This window comes from Psittacula echo (genome assembly GCF_963264785.1).
Source record: "Psittacula echo genome assembly, chromosome: 15".
Taxonomy (NCBI): Eukaryota; Metazoa; Chordata; class Aves; order Psittaciformes; family Psittacidae; genus Psittacula; species Psittacula echo.
In genome coordinates, this window is record NC_137751.1 from 7,379,524 (window position 1) to 7,398,591 (window position 19,068).

Below are 19,068 nucleotides of genomic sequence, written 5' to 3' on the forward strand. Positions count from 1 at the left end.
TAATAAATATATACAGATCCATGGTACACAGTATGTAGTAAATGGCTGCAGGTTACTTGGTTGTCACAGGTATCTGCACAGGCAGAATTGTTTGAATGCTTTGGCAGGCCAAAGGTTGTGAAGGTGAGTCGCAGGTTTGAGGAAGTCCTTTCAGTGTGAGAACCTGCATTAATCAGCTTTGCCACTCATTGCAAGTGTTTCCTTCTGCTTATGAGGATTAAATCACACTGATCTGGTCAACCCAGGTCAACCGAGACAACTCAGTAAACTAGTCGCTGCTCTTGAGTATTGCGTGACACAACCCAGAGTATTGCCAGCTGAATATGGCAGCATGAAATTGCTCACAATTCCCTACTCCAGCTTAGTGTGGATGTTGGAAATGTGATGTGGTAGAACAGAACTTCAGTTCCTTGTACAAACAAGATCTTGATATAGCTGAAGTGTTGTTTAGTGTTCCTTGTCAGCAGCAACAACCAAGACAGATGAGATGCTCAAAACCGGACTGAATGGGACCATGCAGAGTTTCCAAACAGCACAGTATGTGCGTGGCTATAATCTCTCTTCACATGCCAGAAAAAGAAGGCACTTGTAAGGGGCTACAGGCACTTACTACTTTAATCAGGTTCAGGAAGATGTAAGGGCTATGGGTAGGTAAAAGAAGGATGGTTGGCCTTGTGAAAAAATCATTGGCACATTCAACCTCATAACAGTGTCCTGTTGAAGGGTGTCTCTGCAACAGTCCCATTTCCTTCTTGCTAAGAATTTCCTCATTATATGTGATTAAACTGGAAGGGGGGAGTGAAGGAGAATGAGAGCGATCATTAAAAAGGGAAGGGGAAAAAAAGACTAATCTTATAAATCCCTGTAGTTCATTTCCTCTTAGAAGATCTGTGCTCTGTAATTATATTGCCAAAGAAGCCTTTCTTCTTTTGAGTTCATGTGAAAGCTAAATCGTTTTATTCCCCTTGGCCTTAGTTCAATCAGTACACATGAAATTACAGAGTTTTTCAGTTCCAGTGTAAGCTTGAATTAGAAGTTGGTGGGTGCGGTACTTTGGATTAGAACAGACTATTAGCAAGAATAAATTCCTTAAAGGGGAAGTTGCTGGGTTAGGATTATGTTTAATGTAACCCCACCACCAAGTAGGAATTTTGTTTGAGAGAACCCACCCCACCAATAAAGAGTATCAGCAATCCAGAATTCTCAACATAAACCAACTGTGAATAGAACAAGATACTCAGGAGGTAAATGATCCTAACAAATGGTTAAAAAAAAATTCATTATAATGAGGAAAACAGTGTAAAAAATACTCAATATGACAAAGTAGTGGGATGGGATTCAAAGAGTTTGCTTTTGGAGTTTACTGTTGCTCTTGATGAAGATACTGACGCAAATTTTGAGCGCTTCAGGTAACTTGTTCCGTAAGAAACATACCGGTTTGATGCAACACCCAACTGCTTTTAAAAAGGAGAAACCAGAACTTGATGAAGCAAATAGGAAGTATATGTTGTCACTTGGCACGTGTCCACCTTTTTTCCTAATGTACACTAGATTTTGCAAATGTGGATGGTGTCTTATGACCCGTAATCGCAGTTTAATTGCATGAGAGGTCAGGAGCAAAATTTAAAAATGAATGCTTTATTGGACATCATTGAGCATCTTTTGCCTCCTGCAGCTTCTTCAATCAGTTTTTTGTTAAAAGAAAAAAAACATTTTTACTGCAGTACAGAAAACCAAAATACTTTTTTAGAAACTGAAATGGGATTTGGACTGAATATTTTGTTATGTGCTCCTTCTGTAGCAAGTGAAGGGTTAAATGAAAACAGTTTGATTACAGTTCCATGCCAAGTCATGCCCCCTCTTCTAACAAGTCGCATATTAACTAACTCAGTGTACCTGCACGCTTCTCAGGCAGTTATAGCAATACTTTCTCATTTCAGTGCTGCAGTCTATTTCTCTGCAGCTACTATTTGCATTGAAATAATTCAATTAATTACATAGCCTTCCTTTCATGCACATAAGTTCTACATTCTTTATAGTTTTTCTGACTGTAAGCTTAACAAATCTTATTTATGTGCCATTCTCCCTTCTTTAATAGTTAATATTTAACTGAATTTCATTACGGGTATAAGTGTTGAGTCTGTTTTCACATGCAGGATGAGTGTTTCTCTGTAAATCAGTTTTTAAATCTTCCGAGCGCAGAAAAGTCGGGCAAACAGTACTTGAAAGCAAAATTTGTGCTTATGTTGGGGTACAAAATGGCAGGGGGTAGAAGGGGACAGTTCACAATTTAAGCTGGATGTATTCTTCATTAAGTCCATTCCATTTCATGTCATTACATAGCATTAGCAAGATTTAATCCCTTTGTTTTAGAAGGAAGGGTCACATCTGTAAGAAATGGTGGTCTCTCTTATTTAAACAGTAGCATTGTTATAAATATTTTCTTCCTGTCTTTCTGTTTCATAAGCCAAATACTCAGCATTTCTGTTTCTTGTAAGTATCCACACGATGGACTGCCAAGGCTGATTTGTCCTTTGCCTTGGAAAAGACATTGTGTAATATTGCAGGATAAAGCATTGGCAGGCAGAGCTTTCATGTGTGGAGACGAGAGGTAAGGTGTTTGCAGAGTTTGTGCTAATAGATTGAGGCTTGAACGGGGAGTAAATTGTGGAGAGCTCATATGCTAACATCAGGGAATTCAGCTGGTCTGAGCAGTCAGGGGCAGAGAGCAGTCTATTGCAGTAATCCTTTCTGCAAAAATGAGACTGAGTCATAGATTTAACTTGAACTTTTTCAGTGTTTAGATTTTAGCCAGAAAATTTCCTTTTGGAGTTTTTTATGAAATGTTTATATTTGGATGTAGGTATAACTGTGGATGAAGCTGTCAAAGGGAGTTCTGATATCAAAGCATACAGACTTTTCAGTGCTGGATCTTCACGGTCCGTTATTGCTACAATGAACCTGTCATCACAGCAAAAGAAAGAAATCCACACAACCTCTTACTGGGAAGAGCAAGGTTTTACAGGGGAACAAATGTTTTAGGGCAAGACATGAGTTAATGTAGACTACTCCTAAGTGACTGCTACATAAGGAAACCCAGCCAAAAATATTGATAGAAACAGTCACCCATGGCTGTGTCATACCACTGCAGACAAGAGCACAGTTAGGTGGTGTAGAGCTCAACACTTTGACCATCAACAGGTTTTGGGGGGTACTTTAAAGCAGCTGTGACCTTGGGAGTAATGGTTGATAATTTGCAAATGTTAAAGTGTTTTCTGCTTGGTCAGGTGCCCAGGAATATATGAGGCTCTGCAGAGCACCATGAGAGGCCTGTCCAAAACTGGATTGCTATTTGCCCCAGGCAATAAAATGTATTCCTGGAGTGAGTGTGGGTGATGCAGGGAGCTCACATGCTCCATTCCAGGCTCTGCCCCTGACTCAGCTTGGTTGCCTCTGGCTCTCTAGGGAGAGTTGCCTGAGCTCTTAATTCTGTCATTATAAATGTGGAGGTTATTACTTGCTTACTTCCCCATTCCAGCCTCACAGGGGGCTTAGTTAATGAACATCTGTTAATGTGTAGAAATAAATGCTGTAAAAGTGCTGAAGTAGCGGTAGTGCTGCTCCTCAAACAGTGATGGCATGGCTGCACCTTGGTAATCTGCAACTTTTTCTCACAGGATTGTGCTGTAAGATCAAATAACCATTTTAGCAAGGTCCTGTAGAGCACAGCTCTACACACGAAGTGCGCCCTGTGCCCCTGGTATTTGTAGGGTGCTCCAGAGAGGAGTTGTGCACTGCTGCATAATCCAGGTACATGCAATTCATAGCACGCAGCTCTTGATGAGGCTATTATGTTCCCAGCTCCAGTTCATTATCCTCACTCCTTAAGAAAAAAAAATGATGCTGTTCCCTAATTTCAAGCTTAGTGATTTCCTTACCCCACCCTTGCCGAATGCCTGAATCCCGCTGCGTTTCCTGCAGTGGCGTGGGGAGGGAAAAGCACCACTTGCCCTTTCTCCTGGGCCATTGCAGGCAGCTGCCTGAGCGTGAAGCCCTCACTCGCAAGAGTTAATCATTTCCAGCCTTTGGCAATCTTGGCCTGCTCCTAGAAATCCTGCTGGATGCTGGTGGCTGCCAGGAGCCTCCCTCTGTCCCGACATGTGAGCAGTGTAAACAGGGGCGAGCAGGAGGCTTCACTAGTGGGCCAAAGTTCAGCGGCCCCACGGCAGCGGCGGGGTTACTGCAGATCAGCCCGGCTGTTGCTATAGCAAACCGATTGCATAACGCTCGCATTAAATCGGAGCCGGGAGGAGAGTAAGGCTAAATGAGAAAGGTCGCTGTGTTTATCCTCGTTTTGTTCATTGTTCCTGAGTCCCACTTAGCTGCTGCAGGGTTCCCAGTGTAGTTCCTGGCTGTGGAACCCAGTGTGGGTTTTCACTGTCTGCAGAGAGAGGGCAAGGCCTGGCCCAGACCTTACTCATATGATCATGTAATTGGGGCATTCACATGAATGGGGCTGGCAAGACAGTGCCTGCAAGAGGATTATTTGCATTAGTAGAAACTTTGCATGCCAGTAAAATTTGAGGGATCAAGCTTACAGCTAAGATAGGTGTTTAGCTTCTTGATACAAGCTGACTTGTAAAAACGAAGTGATTTCATGGTAGCAATAAAATTTGCACCCAGCTAGAGAGCTCAGGGCATCAGAACGTCAGGATAACAAAGGGTGGGTACACCATGACTTCAAGAAGTAATGCTCCCTGATGCACTGTTCTTTTACTTCAAAGCATTTTACGAAACAGAAGATATGAGTAAGGGAAGAGTGAAGTCCTGTGGTCTGCTTCTCAGAGTCCTGGTTTTGCTGGTGATTTGTATTTCAGTTTTAAAACACAAGTTTTGATTGAGGGATTGCTGGGTATTCTCACTTTGGGCTACTTAGACTGTCAGGCCCCAGGTGAATTCCTAGGCACTATGGCAAAACCAATAATAATGAGGAAGTGAGCACTGCTATGAGCTATTCTGGGAGCTGCCCAACCATTTCATATAGGCATAATTATGCTCATTCCTTATGGTACAGATGGTGCTTTCAGAGAGATGTAGTCTGTGTTCTTCCCCTGTTATTGTCAGAAATATCAGAGAGACCAGAGACATTCCAAAGTGGTGACTAATGTGCCCAAGGAGCTCAAGATATTAGTAGAGGTGAGTCTACCTTTTTTGGTATCAGGTCAGTTTATCCCTGCTCTGGGAGCTGACATAGACAAGAGCAGGTTGTTCTAGGAATGAGGGGCTGTAGTCCCAGTGTGGTGTTCAAGCTTTCCACTGAGCATTTCTCTCATACATCTTCTTGGCATTAGGAAAGTATTGAAGTGAAGGGCTGCTACATATAGACCTTTGCCCAGCAGTTGTGCTCTAAGATCCCAGATGGTTGCATGTTTGAAGATGTTTCTCTTATTAGAGGTCTACAGATGAGATTGCCTGGTGGTGCTGATAAATCTGTTATTTGTCAGTCATTTGGGAAAAATACCAGAAATGCACTTTGCCAACAGACACTCGGAAAAAGGTTAGTGGATTTTTGTTTTTCTGAACTATGTAGGGACTTTAATGGTCTTATTTTCCTGCATACCTCTCCAAGATGGGAGTGGAATTGACTTCGTTTCACACTGCACTATAGTCTGCTTCCCAAACCACATTGCAGAGGGCCAGAGGAGGAACTGCTGACTCATAATTCAGCATGGCAGCCCCAAATCTCATGAGACTACTAAGTCCGGCCTCTACTGATGTTTTCAGTAAACTCTGTTAATGGCCCCCAACAGATCACGCGGAAGTCCAGCTTCTATAAAATGAAAGAGAGGTGGCTTGCCCAGCACTTGGCAAGTCATTCCTGGCAGTCTGTACTGCTGGAAACTGCTGGTTGTGCTAGAGACAGGCTACATAGTGGCTGACTGGAAATGTGTCACTGATGTGGGACCCACTGAGCTGATGGGCACTTAGTATATTTGGGTCACATAACGCTGTCACGGACAAAATGGTTGTAAGTGGCCTTGGCTTGGCATGCAGTGTATGTGAAAAATGAATGCAACTCAAACATGAATGAAAGTTGGGAATAAAAAGTAACATAAAAAGACAGCACACAACTTGAGGGTGAAAGGTAAGGGAGGGAGCTGCTTTTAAAGAATTCTCGTTAAGGACTTGAACTTAATTGGTTTGTCATTTCCAGTCCCACCAGGAATCCAGATATACTCCATGGCGCTGTGTGGTTCTTGTATACAACCTGTTGCAGACTTCTGCTTAAATTGAAATCAGATTGGACTGAATGAACCAGAGGCCCCTCCTTCCTCTGACAATTGCATTCAAAGATGTGTGTGACCGTGAGGTATTCTGTGCTCACTGCCTTGTGTGATTGATCAATCAGTAATGATGACAACACAGGTTAGGGTGTGCTCTTCACACTAGTTGCTGAACGCATTCTAGCAGCACGGTAATAGCATGAGTGTCACACGTGGAGTATGGCACTTGCATGTGAGACTCCCAGGTCTCATTTTTCCTCCTGCAGGTTATGTTTGCAGTGCAGTATTCACCATATTCAGCATTTTGGAGCTTTATGCTGTCTTTTATATATTTTGGGCCTCACCTTCAAGCCAAGACTAAGATGTTGAACTTGATTCAATATTTCATGGGAAGACAGTACAAAGAGTAAAGCACAGGTTTGTGGAGTTCCCCATACCCAGGATTGCCAAAGCATATGTTTTAGATTTCAATCTAGAAATCAGAGAACATACATATCACTTTTCTTAGAAGGAGCTCAAACTTCTTTACGTAGGTGTGAACATGTAATTTTTTCCCTTTCACAGTTATAATGAGCAGAAGATAGGAAAGCTGTGACTAAATCAGCCATCAGTTCAGAATTAGTTGAGCTGAATTTTGTTTACTGGCTTACAAAGAAGCTCTGATGGCCCCTCCAAAATAGTTTCTTAAAATTACTTTTTAAAACTAGCTCTAGCCACCATAGTTTCTATGCATTTCTATTCTTGAAAGGTCCCATCAATTGTTTTTGTTTCAAGACATTGAATATGAACTTGTTCCTGCAGTGCTTTGTGCTGTAATTCATCAACAAGGCGCTGAGGCACAGACGTCAAATGAATACCAGATTTCAAATTATGATAAGCAATTGTGTCATCTTGGTGAATAAGCATCAATCTCTGCTGAGAAATCATCAATAATTCATTAAAAATTATAAATGAGTACAGGGACATTTGGATAGGTCTTTGCAAACAATCAGTGCTGTGTTCTGTAATAATTCCTTTGAATTTAAACCCAAAGGATGCTTACTTCTCAAACAGAAACACATGATCATGCCCAAGTCAAAAAGTTTGTTCCCTGGAGCTCTAATTACCATTCACCTTTGGGGAGTTATGGAGGAACTTGGAATATTCTCTGTCAGAGGTGTGCTGTGTTTTACATAGCTCAGTGGAGAAACATTCACAGCTTGCCTGGACTTCTGAGCAAGCTGAAGGGAATGCTGTCTTTCCTTGTGCTCTTTCCCTTCACACATGACTTCTGGCTGGTACATCCACATCAGTGACAGCAGCACTTGCCTGGCATCTAAACTTACTTAATTTACCTCTGAGATTTGTAAAATAAGCCAAATAAAAGTTAAGGATAGAGGAAGAAGATTATGTCCATTCTGCTTTTTTTTTTCTTTTGTGAAGTATTTGAAGTGTATTATATTTTTAATCCTTCAGTTGTTATTTTCACCACTTCATTTACCCTCTACCTACACCAAACCCTAAGATTCTTATTTCCAATCTTAAAATACAAATCCCAGAATAGCTTGTGTTTCTTTACTATGAGGAGAAGGAGGAAGCTGCTACTGTAAAAATTCAGCTTGAGCTTCTCTTATCGTAGGTGGCTTTTAATTGACAGTTAGCAGCCTGCTTTGGTCCGTTTCTCTCCTAAATTGTAGATTGTTACATTCTAATAAGCACACAGCATCTGTTCTGTGTATAACATGATGTTGCAAGATGCTGATCATGTAAGTGGGCTTTTTCCAATCGAATCAGAGATGTAGATGCAGCATAACAGCAGTATTTCCCTCCTGTCTGTAACTGGCCATCATAGGAAGAGAAATGTATAAATAGTTATTAATGTAAGGATTTAGAGGCTCTGCTTCAAGATCTAGGGCCAGTCTGCCCGGACTTATCTTAATGTAATCTCAGAAATAAAAATTCTCTGCTCTGCTTTAAGGAGCATGAAATAATTTCTGCTTGCACAGTTCTTTCAGTTACTTTGATGCCATGATATAAAGGTCACCGGTTGCCTCTAGTCATCACATGGCTTTTTCACTAATTGTGCACTCACGTCATTTTGTTCTGTGGGATCTTTGGCTTTTTGATCCAGTTTCAGTTGCCCAGATGTTCATTTCATACAGTTAACTTTATACAAAGGGCATCCTTTGTTCCAACAAACACATTGTGGTCATTGTTCTCAGCTGGGAACCCAGTGCACAGCACTTCACCTGTTTCCTATGTAACCTGCCATCAATCTGTCGACCTTTGTGCTGGTTTAATGTAAAATCATTCATTGGGAGAGGAGGCATAAGGAGGAGAAATTATGCAGAAGTGTTTCCTGGTCCCTTGCCTTGGATTGATTAAGGTCATGCGGCAAGATAAAAAGACAGTAAGAAGTGGGAAAGCTTTCATCTTGACCCTTTTGGTGTATAGTGGAATGGAAAATCACATCAGTACCTTCAAAGTTTTGCTCTGGTATCTCAGGATATATTAATGGAGACCTAAACATCTTCTAGAAGGAACCTTATTGCCACTTAACTCCCTTGCCACCTATAAAGACTTCATGGCAAGGCAGAGAGGGTGCTTGCCAGTCCATGTCAGGGTGACTCTCACACAATGAGAGGCACTGCTTCATAATCACCCAGGAGCCTATGGATTGCCCAATTCAACCGATTTCAGGAGGGACAGATCTCAAGGTTATTCAACTGCAAGTGTCCTATATAGAACAGCCACTTTGCTGTTAAGCCATGTGGACATCACATAGACTTAAATTTAACCTTTAGAGCAATCATGAGAGCCTAGTTCATGAGCAGATAAATTCCATGGAAAGCTTTGAAAGAAGATTGTGCATATAAATGCATTTGCTGAAAGATCTGGAAAGTAGTGAAAAATTGGGCAGGGATTAAGCAGTATATCATGTAAGAAGGGTGTAACTTGGCAATATGTATCTGCGAAGGCTTTTAAATCTCTATTGTGGCCAAGAGAACTTCCAAATGACAGTAATGCAGCCATCTTGAGCCCAAACATTCCTAGAAAGATGATCCTACAAAATCGTCCAGGCTATTGGCAGGGATAGAGTTACCAGCAACATGCACGGTGTTTTAATGGCCAAGGCTGAGGCAGAAGAGGAGCTATGCTCCACAGCAGGCAAGGGGAGGAGGCCTGGAGAGGTGCTGGCACTAGGCAGTGATTTTTGACGTTTCCTTCATCCAGGCAGCTGTAAGAGTGCTGGGCAAGATCTGCACAAGATAGAAGTTTGGTTTAATGTGCTGATGTGATCTGCTGTGACCCCTTTGTAGCTCTCTGGTGCCTGGGCTAGAATATCCAGGACATCCACCATATTCTTCCTATGCAAACCTGCAAGTATCTGCTCAGCTTGGCAAACAGAACAGCAAGGAAGTGACAAGGAGGAAACCAGGGATCCTGTCTGTTTTTCACTACGCACAGTGGATAGATGACTAGAAAGGTACAGGGTTTTGTTTTCAGATAACAGTATTTCCCATTACTGATCCTGCTGAAATAGGTGAGCAGAGACAGACACTATCCCATGCTGCAACACCTGCAGCACTATCATTCTCCATTCCTCTCTCTTCACTCTATAAATCCCTTGACATAGCTGTAAATTCCCTGTACAGTGTCCAGCATAGCTTTCACTGAAAATAGCCGGGCAAACAACACTTCTGGAGCCTTATTCCATTAAAAATGTTTTTTTCTTCTTCTTCTATGCATCTCTCTATTTTTCCATGGTCAACAAGGGCTGCATCCAAGCAGCCACCTGCCTTCAGTATCAGTCACATGTAATGCCCGTAAACATCACTTCCACACTGTAATAGTTTGGAAATAAGGCCAAGTGACCAAACCCCTCTGTCCTTCTCACCAGCACCCTCCAGCAGCATGACCTGGGAGGCTTCTGGTGCAGGACTTAGAGCATGATCCATCCCAGTGACTGACAGGAGCAACAAGTAGCTCTCTGGAGCAGAGGACAGGGAGGGCAGGTGGGGAACCCTGTCTCCTGGGACAGGCTCCAGTCTGCTCCAGGGAATGTGCTAATTTTCACTCGTTTATAGTCCTTTATCTCAGCACTTCGACCTTGAGCTCAGAGGCATTATCGGCCTTAGCCAGAAAGGCAGTGTGGAGTTAACCATTGAAGTGCTGGTAGTTTCTGATATGAAGTCCTGAAGGTAAAACCACAATTGAATGCAAGCAGCAAGCCAGTGGACTTTTCAGGTTTGGTGAGGACTGATTTATTATATTAGGAAAACTATTTTGTACTGAATAGATGGTTTCGTGAGGTACAGCACTTTTCAAAGTCTGCATGCCCCACAGAGTTCCCATAGACACCTCCTGTAAGAATGTCTCCTGTGTGCATTGCTGTATGTATATATGAACTTCTTTTTCTTAGTCAGCTTTTCATCCCTATCTGGACTCAATTATTGCTACATAGAGCGCAAGCCGAAAGTTACTGGTCTCGTGCTTTCTGTGAGGTCCCTGCTATCAGGGTAACACTTAATATTTTGACTTTACAAAGCATTAATCTTGATTAATGTATTGCCAGTTCTGCTACTGACTTATCGGGTGATTTTGGGCATGTCGTTTAACCTGTGTGTCACTTTTCATGTTTACAGAATGGGCTAAGAATACTTCAGTGGGCCATAGTGGCTATTAATGAGTTATGAATGTGCTTATGTACACATGTGTCTTATTTGGCAAGATCAGCTTCTCTGTCTTTGGTGCCTGACAAATACTATCCAAGAAAAAGAATTCCTTTTCCTTACTGGAAGGAGTGATCCCTCCAAGAGCAGCAGTAAGTGGGTAAAAGCAGAATTAGTTTGCAGAATCAGGTCAGTGTTCATGGAGTTAATTTAGTCGTGCCTTCAGATTGTTTTGTTTCCAGGGATTCTAAACCATTGCCTCCAGCTGTTCATTTCCATTGACGAGGGTGATCTTTATCTGTCTAAACTAGTTAAATCCTGCTACACTACTGGGCAGCTTTTTTTGGAGACAGCCCAATAAAGCTGAGTGCCGTGGCTGTGACACCAAAGCCTCCTGGACATCAGAAATTCCAAGCCCTACTTTTTTTTCCTCACTCTCACTGTTGGAGTCCCCCCTGCTTAATGGAACTCTTCACTTCCTCCATTTAACCCTTGTCCAAATAGGGGAATGATATTTGCATTGTAAGTGGCCAGTGAAAAATACCTTTTAGACTAATTTACTACTTTAATATTATCAGATTAAGCCATGACATAACCTCAAAGGTACCATTTGAACAACTGAAGCACTGTTAGACTTGCACTTAGGCTCTGCTCCGTGTGCCTGTTGCTTGGGATGGTTTAGTTGATGCATATTTTTAAAATGTCCTCCATTGAAAGCTTGCTGTGATGTGCTGGGACTTGTAATACCTTCAAGGTCAGCAGCGCCTCTTCCTCTTCAAATATGAGATGTGCAAGTTTCTGTATTAATCTTAAGCAGATGAGGTGCAGGTTTGTTGCGTTGATGAGACAGCCACCAGATGTACCAAAGAATCTTTCCCTATGGTGGAATTCAAGCAAAGATGCTGTCTGTACAACAAGGAACTGAAAACAACAACAAAAATTTCTGTTGTTGGTAACACCCCTACAGGGACCATAGCAGAATGCGTGCAGTAACGTGAAAGTGCCTCCTTTTGCTGCTGGGGTTTCTCATAGCACATTATTTTGGCCTGTGCTGAACAGGAGCACAAACACTATGGATGAAATGCTGATGGTCAGTTTGTACTTTAGGCTCTTCCTTCTACTACTACTGTTAACAGCAGTGGGAAAATCTGTGGCCGGAAGACCTCTCCTAACGACCCAGGCTGAGCTTTAATTTGGAATGTGCCAAGGAGACATTTTCCTATTGCTGCAGATGTTCTCATCCTTGCTGTCTGGGGAGTCAGACCCTGCTCTCTGCAGCAAACAGCTGGATCAGTTCAGATCCAAACCCCTGTGTCTGTGTGAAAGGCTGTGTAGTCACTAAACCACCTCACAGCAATTATCAGACTATCAGAGGAGGGAAAAGGTCTGAGGAAAAGACCAGTTTAACATGTCATTATAGGTCTTTAGCAGCTGTGTGTTATCCTATTGTTACTAATAACCTTTTTAACTTTGCAAGCAATGTTTTCTTGGCATCATTCAAGCATAATGACTGGGGGGTCAAATTCAGCTCTCAGTTGTGTAAATATGGGATGATTCTCTTGGCTGTCTGGTGTTATTTTGCATTTGGCTCATGGTTCTTGCCCCTAAAAGCCAGGCAGAGTATTCGGTCACAGTATTTCTTTGCATAACCAGTTGGTATGCAGAGCATAAAGTAAACAGATGAACTGCTATCAAATCCATGCAATATAATTATGGCTTTATTGTCCTTTGGTTGAGATGAATGGGTTAGTCCTTTATAAATGAGAACAGGAGTGTGCTTGTTACTTTTCATATGTAATTCCACCAGTAGATGATGATTGGAAACTCAGGAAAATGTGTTTTAAAAGGGGTTTTAAATAAAGAGAAAGAAATTCGATTTGGGTTAATAGAGAAAAAGGATCATTGAACAGAATAGTTGTTGCTTCGAGTAAAGCTGTCAGAAAGCCCACCTTAATGGTGAGAAAGGGAGACCTTGGCGAATCTATGAGGAGGGAGTTGGAACTGCTGTTTCCCTTTCAGCCCAAGATACAAGCTTGCAAGACTCTTAAGTAAGGTTCAGTATTTTCATACGGTAAATAAATTTGTCTTGATTTCATTATCTCTTTTCTAGCATGCTCTTTGCAAAGTTCTCAGCAATGAAATGACTAACTGCACTTCTTGTTTTCAGGGATCTTCCGGATAATCCCGCTGTGGAATGGGACACACAGCTCCTTGCTGCTTTTGTGCTAAAGCATATAGAAGCCAATAACATCCACCTGGTAATGTGAAACTTTCTACAGCATAGGCAATTTCCACATTACTTTTGAGCTAGTTTTCTAGGTTTTTCATTCCCTCTGAAAGCTTTCTTTGAAGTGTTTAAATTTGGGATTTTGCTTCTGGCATCTGTGAAATAGTCTAGGATAGGGAGAGAGTGTATTTACTCATTTTGAAATATTTGCTTTATAGTGTTTATCCATTTCTGTAGCTAGATCTTATGAAGCTGCTTTTGGGTCTTAGCATCACCAACCTTCACTGAAGTAAAAGCTTCAAATTGGTTTAAAAACTCTGTTGAAACTAAGGTTCACAGTAGTGATCTTGAGGTTTGTTAATTGTAGCAGACCCTCTGAATAAGCCCAGCTGAATTTCAGGTCTAAAATGATACTTGAAAGCAAGTTTGCATTTTATAGTCTAAGACTCAGTGTGAGTATTCATACAGCTCCTTTGTCTTGACAAGTAAGACATGGTCATTCTGATCCTCTTCTAAACACTTCAAACAATTGCTACAAGCTCAAAACAAATAGAATTGCTCCACTGGACAATTAGGAAAAGGATGATGGTGTAATTCGGGTGGTTCTTTCCTCCCTGGAGATCTTTCATTGCTTCCGAGTGAAAAATGAACAGTGGAGGAATTTTGCTTTACTAACTCCTCAAATGTTTACTACATTTTAAAGCAACCATTTTGACCCTGTTGCCAGGTTTCATTGATGAAGGGAGTCCATCTGGGATTTGGGTTTACATTTAGGCTTAGATTTGAAGTACATTGGCAGGAGTGTGTTACAGATTAGCAGGGATATAGGGCACAACAGAAGAATATTAAACTGGAGAAATTTCCTAGCACTGGTATAGTTGTGGGTTTTTTCCCCACAGAACAGGAATAAGGGCCTAAGCATGGAAAAAGGTTCTGTTCTATTCTTCTCTGTTGAACCTTGCTGTGATCAGGCATGTCACTGTCACACACTGGTTAGCAGCAAAATCCCCAAACTCTTAAAGCCTTATGGCAATTCACAAAACAAGAAGCCACTTCTCCTGTAGCATGAGAACCCCATGAGCACAAAACTCCAGCATCCTGCATCCAAGTTTGTATTGATTCTGAAGCTAATTTCCCATTAAATTCATTGTTGTGCACAGACAGATGCAGTTTTCGTGGACAACTTTTGTGTCTTTTGATCCCATGAATAGATAGGTTTTCATCTAATCTGAAAGCTCCTAACACAAGAGGATTTGTATTGCATGTTTGTGTTCTCATGGGCACTAGGACCAGGGCACCAGAATCCCAGTAGAAATTCCGAAAACACTAGAATTCCTCTAGATGGTTTGAAAGCATTAGAATGTGGCCTCAGAGACAGAACATGCACAGTCACTGGTGCTGTCTCTGCTATGCTGCCGGGTCAATATAGCTGCAGTAACTGCAGCAGGACTCCCTGCCTTGCCCTCAGCACTTCCTTGATGAGCAGTGAGGACACATTACTGTAGCAGAACACAGCAGCAGTGCCAGAAGTGCCTGAAGCAGCTTCTGGGGGATGGTGGTAATGAACTGCTCTGTGAATTTACGTTATCAGAAGTGTCCCAAGTACTCACACAGCTCTTCGATGTTTGCTAAAATACCATCATTCAGGAGCAGACCTAGTTTGCCAACAACAGCAAGGCAAGCGATTACCTTTATTGAACATTCTGCATTTTAAAATTTCAGAGCTGGCTATCTCTCAGCCACTCTTGGAGCATCTTTGCTGTCCTAAGACAGTGGCCTTGCCTTGAGAAGTAAACTGAGTCTATTTTTCAGTAATGTTGAAACTGATAGAATTGATGTAACGTGGTAGAAGAGCCTTGTCAAAACGTAATCTGACAGGGTTTCAAGCACAACAAGCGCTAACTCCATGGAGCCAATATGAATGGAAGACATGTATTGGTTTAGCTGTCCCGGTGGGAAAACTTTCCCTGTTTTTCCCTGTAGACAATGGTATCTTTTATTTACAGAATATATGTTTCATCTGCCAGTGTGGAAGCAGGCTGCAATTCCAACATGTCTGAAAGGGAAGATTGCAAGGCAAGGAGTCACACTATGTTGTGCGTAGTTTCGTTCCATTGCATAGTTACTCATTTCCTCAATTGCCCTGGAAGTCCATGAGTAACTCAATCTTTTTGTGCGCTACAGGGACATATTTCATCCAAGCTCTACATTAGGTAGTGCAGACGCAGAAATTAACAGTTGGTGTACTCAAAGCCAAAACTAATTTATAGACTTTGGAAATTATTTCCTGCCTTCTGGATTTATAAGCAAGAGCAGTGTTGCTGGGAGAGGTAGCCCGGGCTAGTCTCTCTCCATCTAGATGAGAAAGTGTGCTGTATGTAAGGCTCTAGATTACAAAATCCTATTCTTCAGGATCTTGGGTTTTGGTGATAGCAGAGGTTGGATTAGGTGACATTCAGACTGTGTTTGGGGCAGATGTACTGCCAAGACCAGAATTCAGCAATACCACGTTTTTACAAGCTGCTTTCCACTATGGATTGATGAAAGCATCATCCATGCAAACTGTTTATGGAAGAGTTCCATTGTCTTGGGTCAGATCAAATCAGCCAGACCTTTCTACAAAAGGCATTCAAGTTGGAGCTTACATTTGAGAGGGTGCATTCAGCTTTGTTCTGGGTCTTGGTCTCTACATCCCTGAAATTCAAGAGCATTTGAATGTGTGGTGTTTGTAGAGGATTTTAAATGCTTTTGAAGAATACAAGACAGAGAGTGCAGCATGTGGAGTTCGCTAGAGGAGGCAACAGAGCTGGGACAGGCTTTGGCATCCCTTTTCCTCCCTTACTTATGTTAGTCTTCTCAGGTGTGGTTTGGGGTACATGAGCAGGAGGCTCCCAGAATCTTTCTAAGAGTTGGTGTATAACTTACACACCTTTAGCTTAAACCTAGTGGACACTGTGATGTTGATCATGATTGGATTTTTCCATTTGCGTCCAGTTCTTTCTTTTTAATCTTTAGCTTCTCTGATTTAGTAGCAACAAGAGACATCTCCAAACAGACAAGAGGCTCAAAGGGCTTTTGCATGTCTCTGGCCTCTGCATGAAGTGATGCTCGGAGGAAGGCATCACTCGATGAAAATGGAATTGCTTGCTATGGCAGTTTATGGATGGCCCTTCTTAAAAAGGAAAGAGACCTTTCTATCCCCAGCAGTCTACTCACAAGCAGATGTGTGCTCTGAAGCACAGGGTGACGCCAGGAAGAGCAAGGGAGACCCACAGCTTTGTGTGCTTTTTCTTTCTGATGCACATGGTGTGTAGTGGGAGCATGGACTCCAGACCTCTCAGGAGTTTTCTCTTCTGCTAGTAATTGACTAAGTTCCTCTGTGCTCTCCCCTCTCTGGAAGGGATTTCTGGACCTGTTTGTCTTGGCTGTTGCTCTGGCTTGCACTAGTGAAAGCTCAATTTCCTGGATACCAAGGTCACCCAGAAGACCCAGCAACACCGACAGCAGCAGCTCCCATTTCAGAGCAGGTGTGGGGAGGGAACTCCCTCTTGCCCTAAAGATTTCATTGAGCAATAATTTCCACATCAACTATATTTACTATCCCAGCCTTTTGCTTCCAGAACTGGCTAAGCCTGTTTTTAACCCAGACAATTTCAAGATGTTCAGGTTTTCTCATCCTGCCCTGACTGCTTGCTTGGTTTCATCATCAGCCTGGTTGAGGTGATGGGTTAAAAGCAAGCACACCAGCTGGCTGCACCGTGCTCCCGTGTGAAAGTATCTTCTGCATGTGAGAAAGAAATTCAGATCTGTTATCAATGAAATGAACCCCTGAAGCCAGAGGAATACATTTACATGTGATTGCTGACTGCTTCAAGTCATGAGCACCATGGTGATGCTGTGGAGTCAGTGTGGAAGACAGCATACCTAAAAGCTACGTACTGGATAGGTGGCACATCACTGCTGTCTCAGACCCAGCCAGTGTGTTGAGAGGGATCTCTAAAGGTGAAGGCCTAGTGTTTCAGAGGTAGTGTATTTGCAGATAAAATGAATGCCACTGTGGCCAGTATTCAGATACGTTGGGAATTGTACTTCCAAATTTGTGTATTTGAAGAGATGGACAATTCAGCTGCAAATGTCCTAACAGTAAATTAGACAACAACTCTATGCAATCTCTTTAGCTACTTCAGATGTTAGGTAAGCCCAGCAGCACTTAGAACAGCAGGTCCTATTTCAAAACAGACATAGAGAAGGAGAACCTCCAAAGGTGTTTCTGATAATAATTTCCGTGTCAAGAATGTTTCCTAACCCAGCCCCATGCTCCCACAGTTGGCCTGAGCCAGTTTTGTCAAAACAACGATTAGCTTATTTAGTCTGCTCACTGTAGTCTCTTATCTTGGTCTTCTGGTTTGTTCTCTTGTACCTCCATAGAAGGAAAAATGTGTGTTTTGGCTTGCCTGGGGTTTTTAGCTTGGTTTCCTAAGGAAACAAGAATAATGTAATTGTATTTATGTGTGTGCACATCATGTTTCAAAATACTTTAGAGCCCATTGGCTAATTTTAACCGCATTTGACAGCAGGGCAGTAGTCTTAAAAATGTTCTGTTTGTACAGATTACATGAAAATACATGACCAGCAGAAGAGACAAACCCTCTCTCTGTCCCCGTTTAGTAGAAGGGTTTACTGCAAGTCCAGCCCTTGGCAGACTCTTACTATTATTCACCTGCATAGGAATTTATTCTGCCTGCAGTGAGTTGGGTAATATTGTCATCTTAAGGAACTACCATTTTAGGTAGAAATTACTTCAGAGCATGTTTTTTCTTATCTGTAAAATACAGGGTGCACTGCTGATTCGTTCCCTGAGCTGTGCAGGATTTAATGATGTCTTTCCCAGATGAGCTACTCCAAAAGCTAATATCCTTAGGGGGAACTTAGCACCATGCCAGGCCATGGCTGGCATGCTGTCCCTGCAGAGATCCTCTCAGGTAATGCAGTTGTGTAGCAAAAGCAGCCAAAGCTGAACACCTAGTTTTTCCCCTTATAAAATAGGGGTTGACCAGAAAATGCTTCTTTGTACCTGAACAAAACCAAACTGAGTCCCACCACTTCCTGCCAGCCATGAATAACCCCGCTGCTTGGTGGCAGCATTATTACAGCCGCTGGGCAAAGCGGAGAGTCTAACTGGACTTGTCCTGGGTAGATGGGTTTATGAGCAGGCTGGGCTGGAGTTGGTGGTTTTGGAAGTATTTGTTATCGCTGTCTTTGTGCTTCCTCTCCCTCTTTACACAATATCCCCTGTGTTTGAGAGGGCCTCTCCTGCTGGAGGGTGGAGCAGCACGTTGCAGGACGGGCAGGGCGGCTTTTGATCTTCCCTTAATCTTTAACCCAGTGCTCCAGGCCCTGCATATAAAACAGATTTTGAGAATGGAGCTGTGGTGAGTAAGCACGGCAGTAGCATTTCCTTCCCTGAAGAGAGAACAAGCTGCCAAGGAAGCAGACATTGATTGAAATGTGGGGAGGTTATGATTTCTTCCTAACCATGGAGAAGGGAGCTCTGGAGAGCTCTGCTGCTTGGCCTCTCCCAGAGCAAACACCTAACTTTAGACTGTCCAAGGACTGTCATTTTTGCCTTCTGCAAAGCCTACCAGCACGTATACTCTCTCTGTTCTGCACTTTGTGCTGCCTGTCTTCTAGGTTGGAAGTGGAAGCCTCTTAGTACTTGACAGTACTGTGCAGAGGGAACCCTTGGGGTGGATGGTTCACCCCTGGCACGTCACTGGTAGGTCTGAGGGCAGGGAGCCAAGGGTATTCTGTGCTTTGGAGGGTGACTTGTTTGTGCTGGGTTCACACATTACTTCTGCATTATGAAGTTCCCATTGCTCCCTCCAGAGAAGGAATAAACAATATG

At 42.5% G+C, this 19,068-nt stretch overlaps 1 protein-coding gene across 1 annotated transcript in view; it reads left to right on the forward strand.

Annotated features, from left to right (window-relative positions):
* The window catches only part of PIGL (phosphatidylinositol glycan anchor biosynthesis class L), a 56,325-nt gene that overhangs the window by 23,242 nt on the left and 14,015 nt on the right, over positions 1 to 19,068 (forward strand). Inside the window, exon 3 of the mRNA XM_080629877.1 lies at positions 13,104 to 13,194. Within this exon, the coding sequence (XP_080486003.1) occupies positions 13,104 to 13,194 (91 nt within the window). The remainder of the gene's footprint in view (positions 1 to 13,103; positions 13,195 to 19,068) is intronic.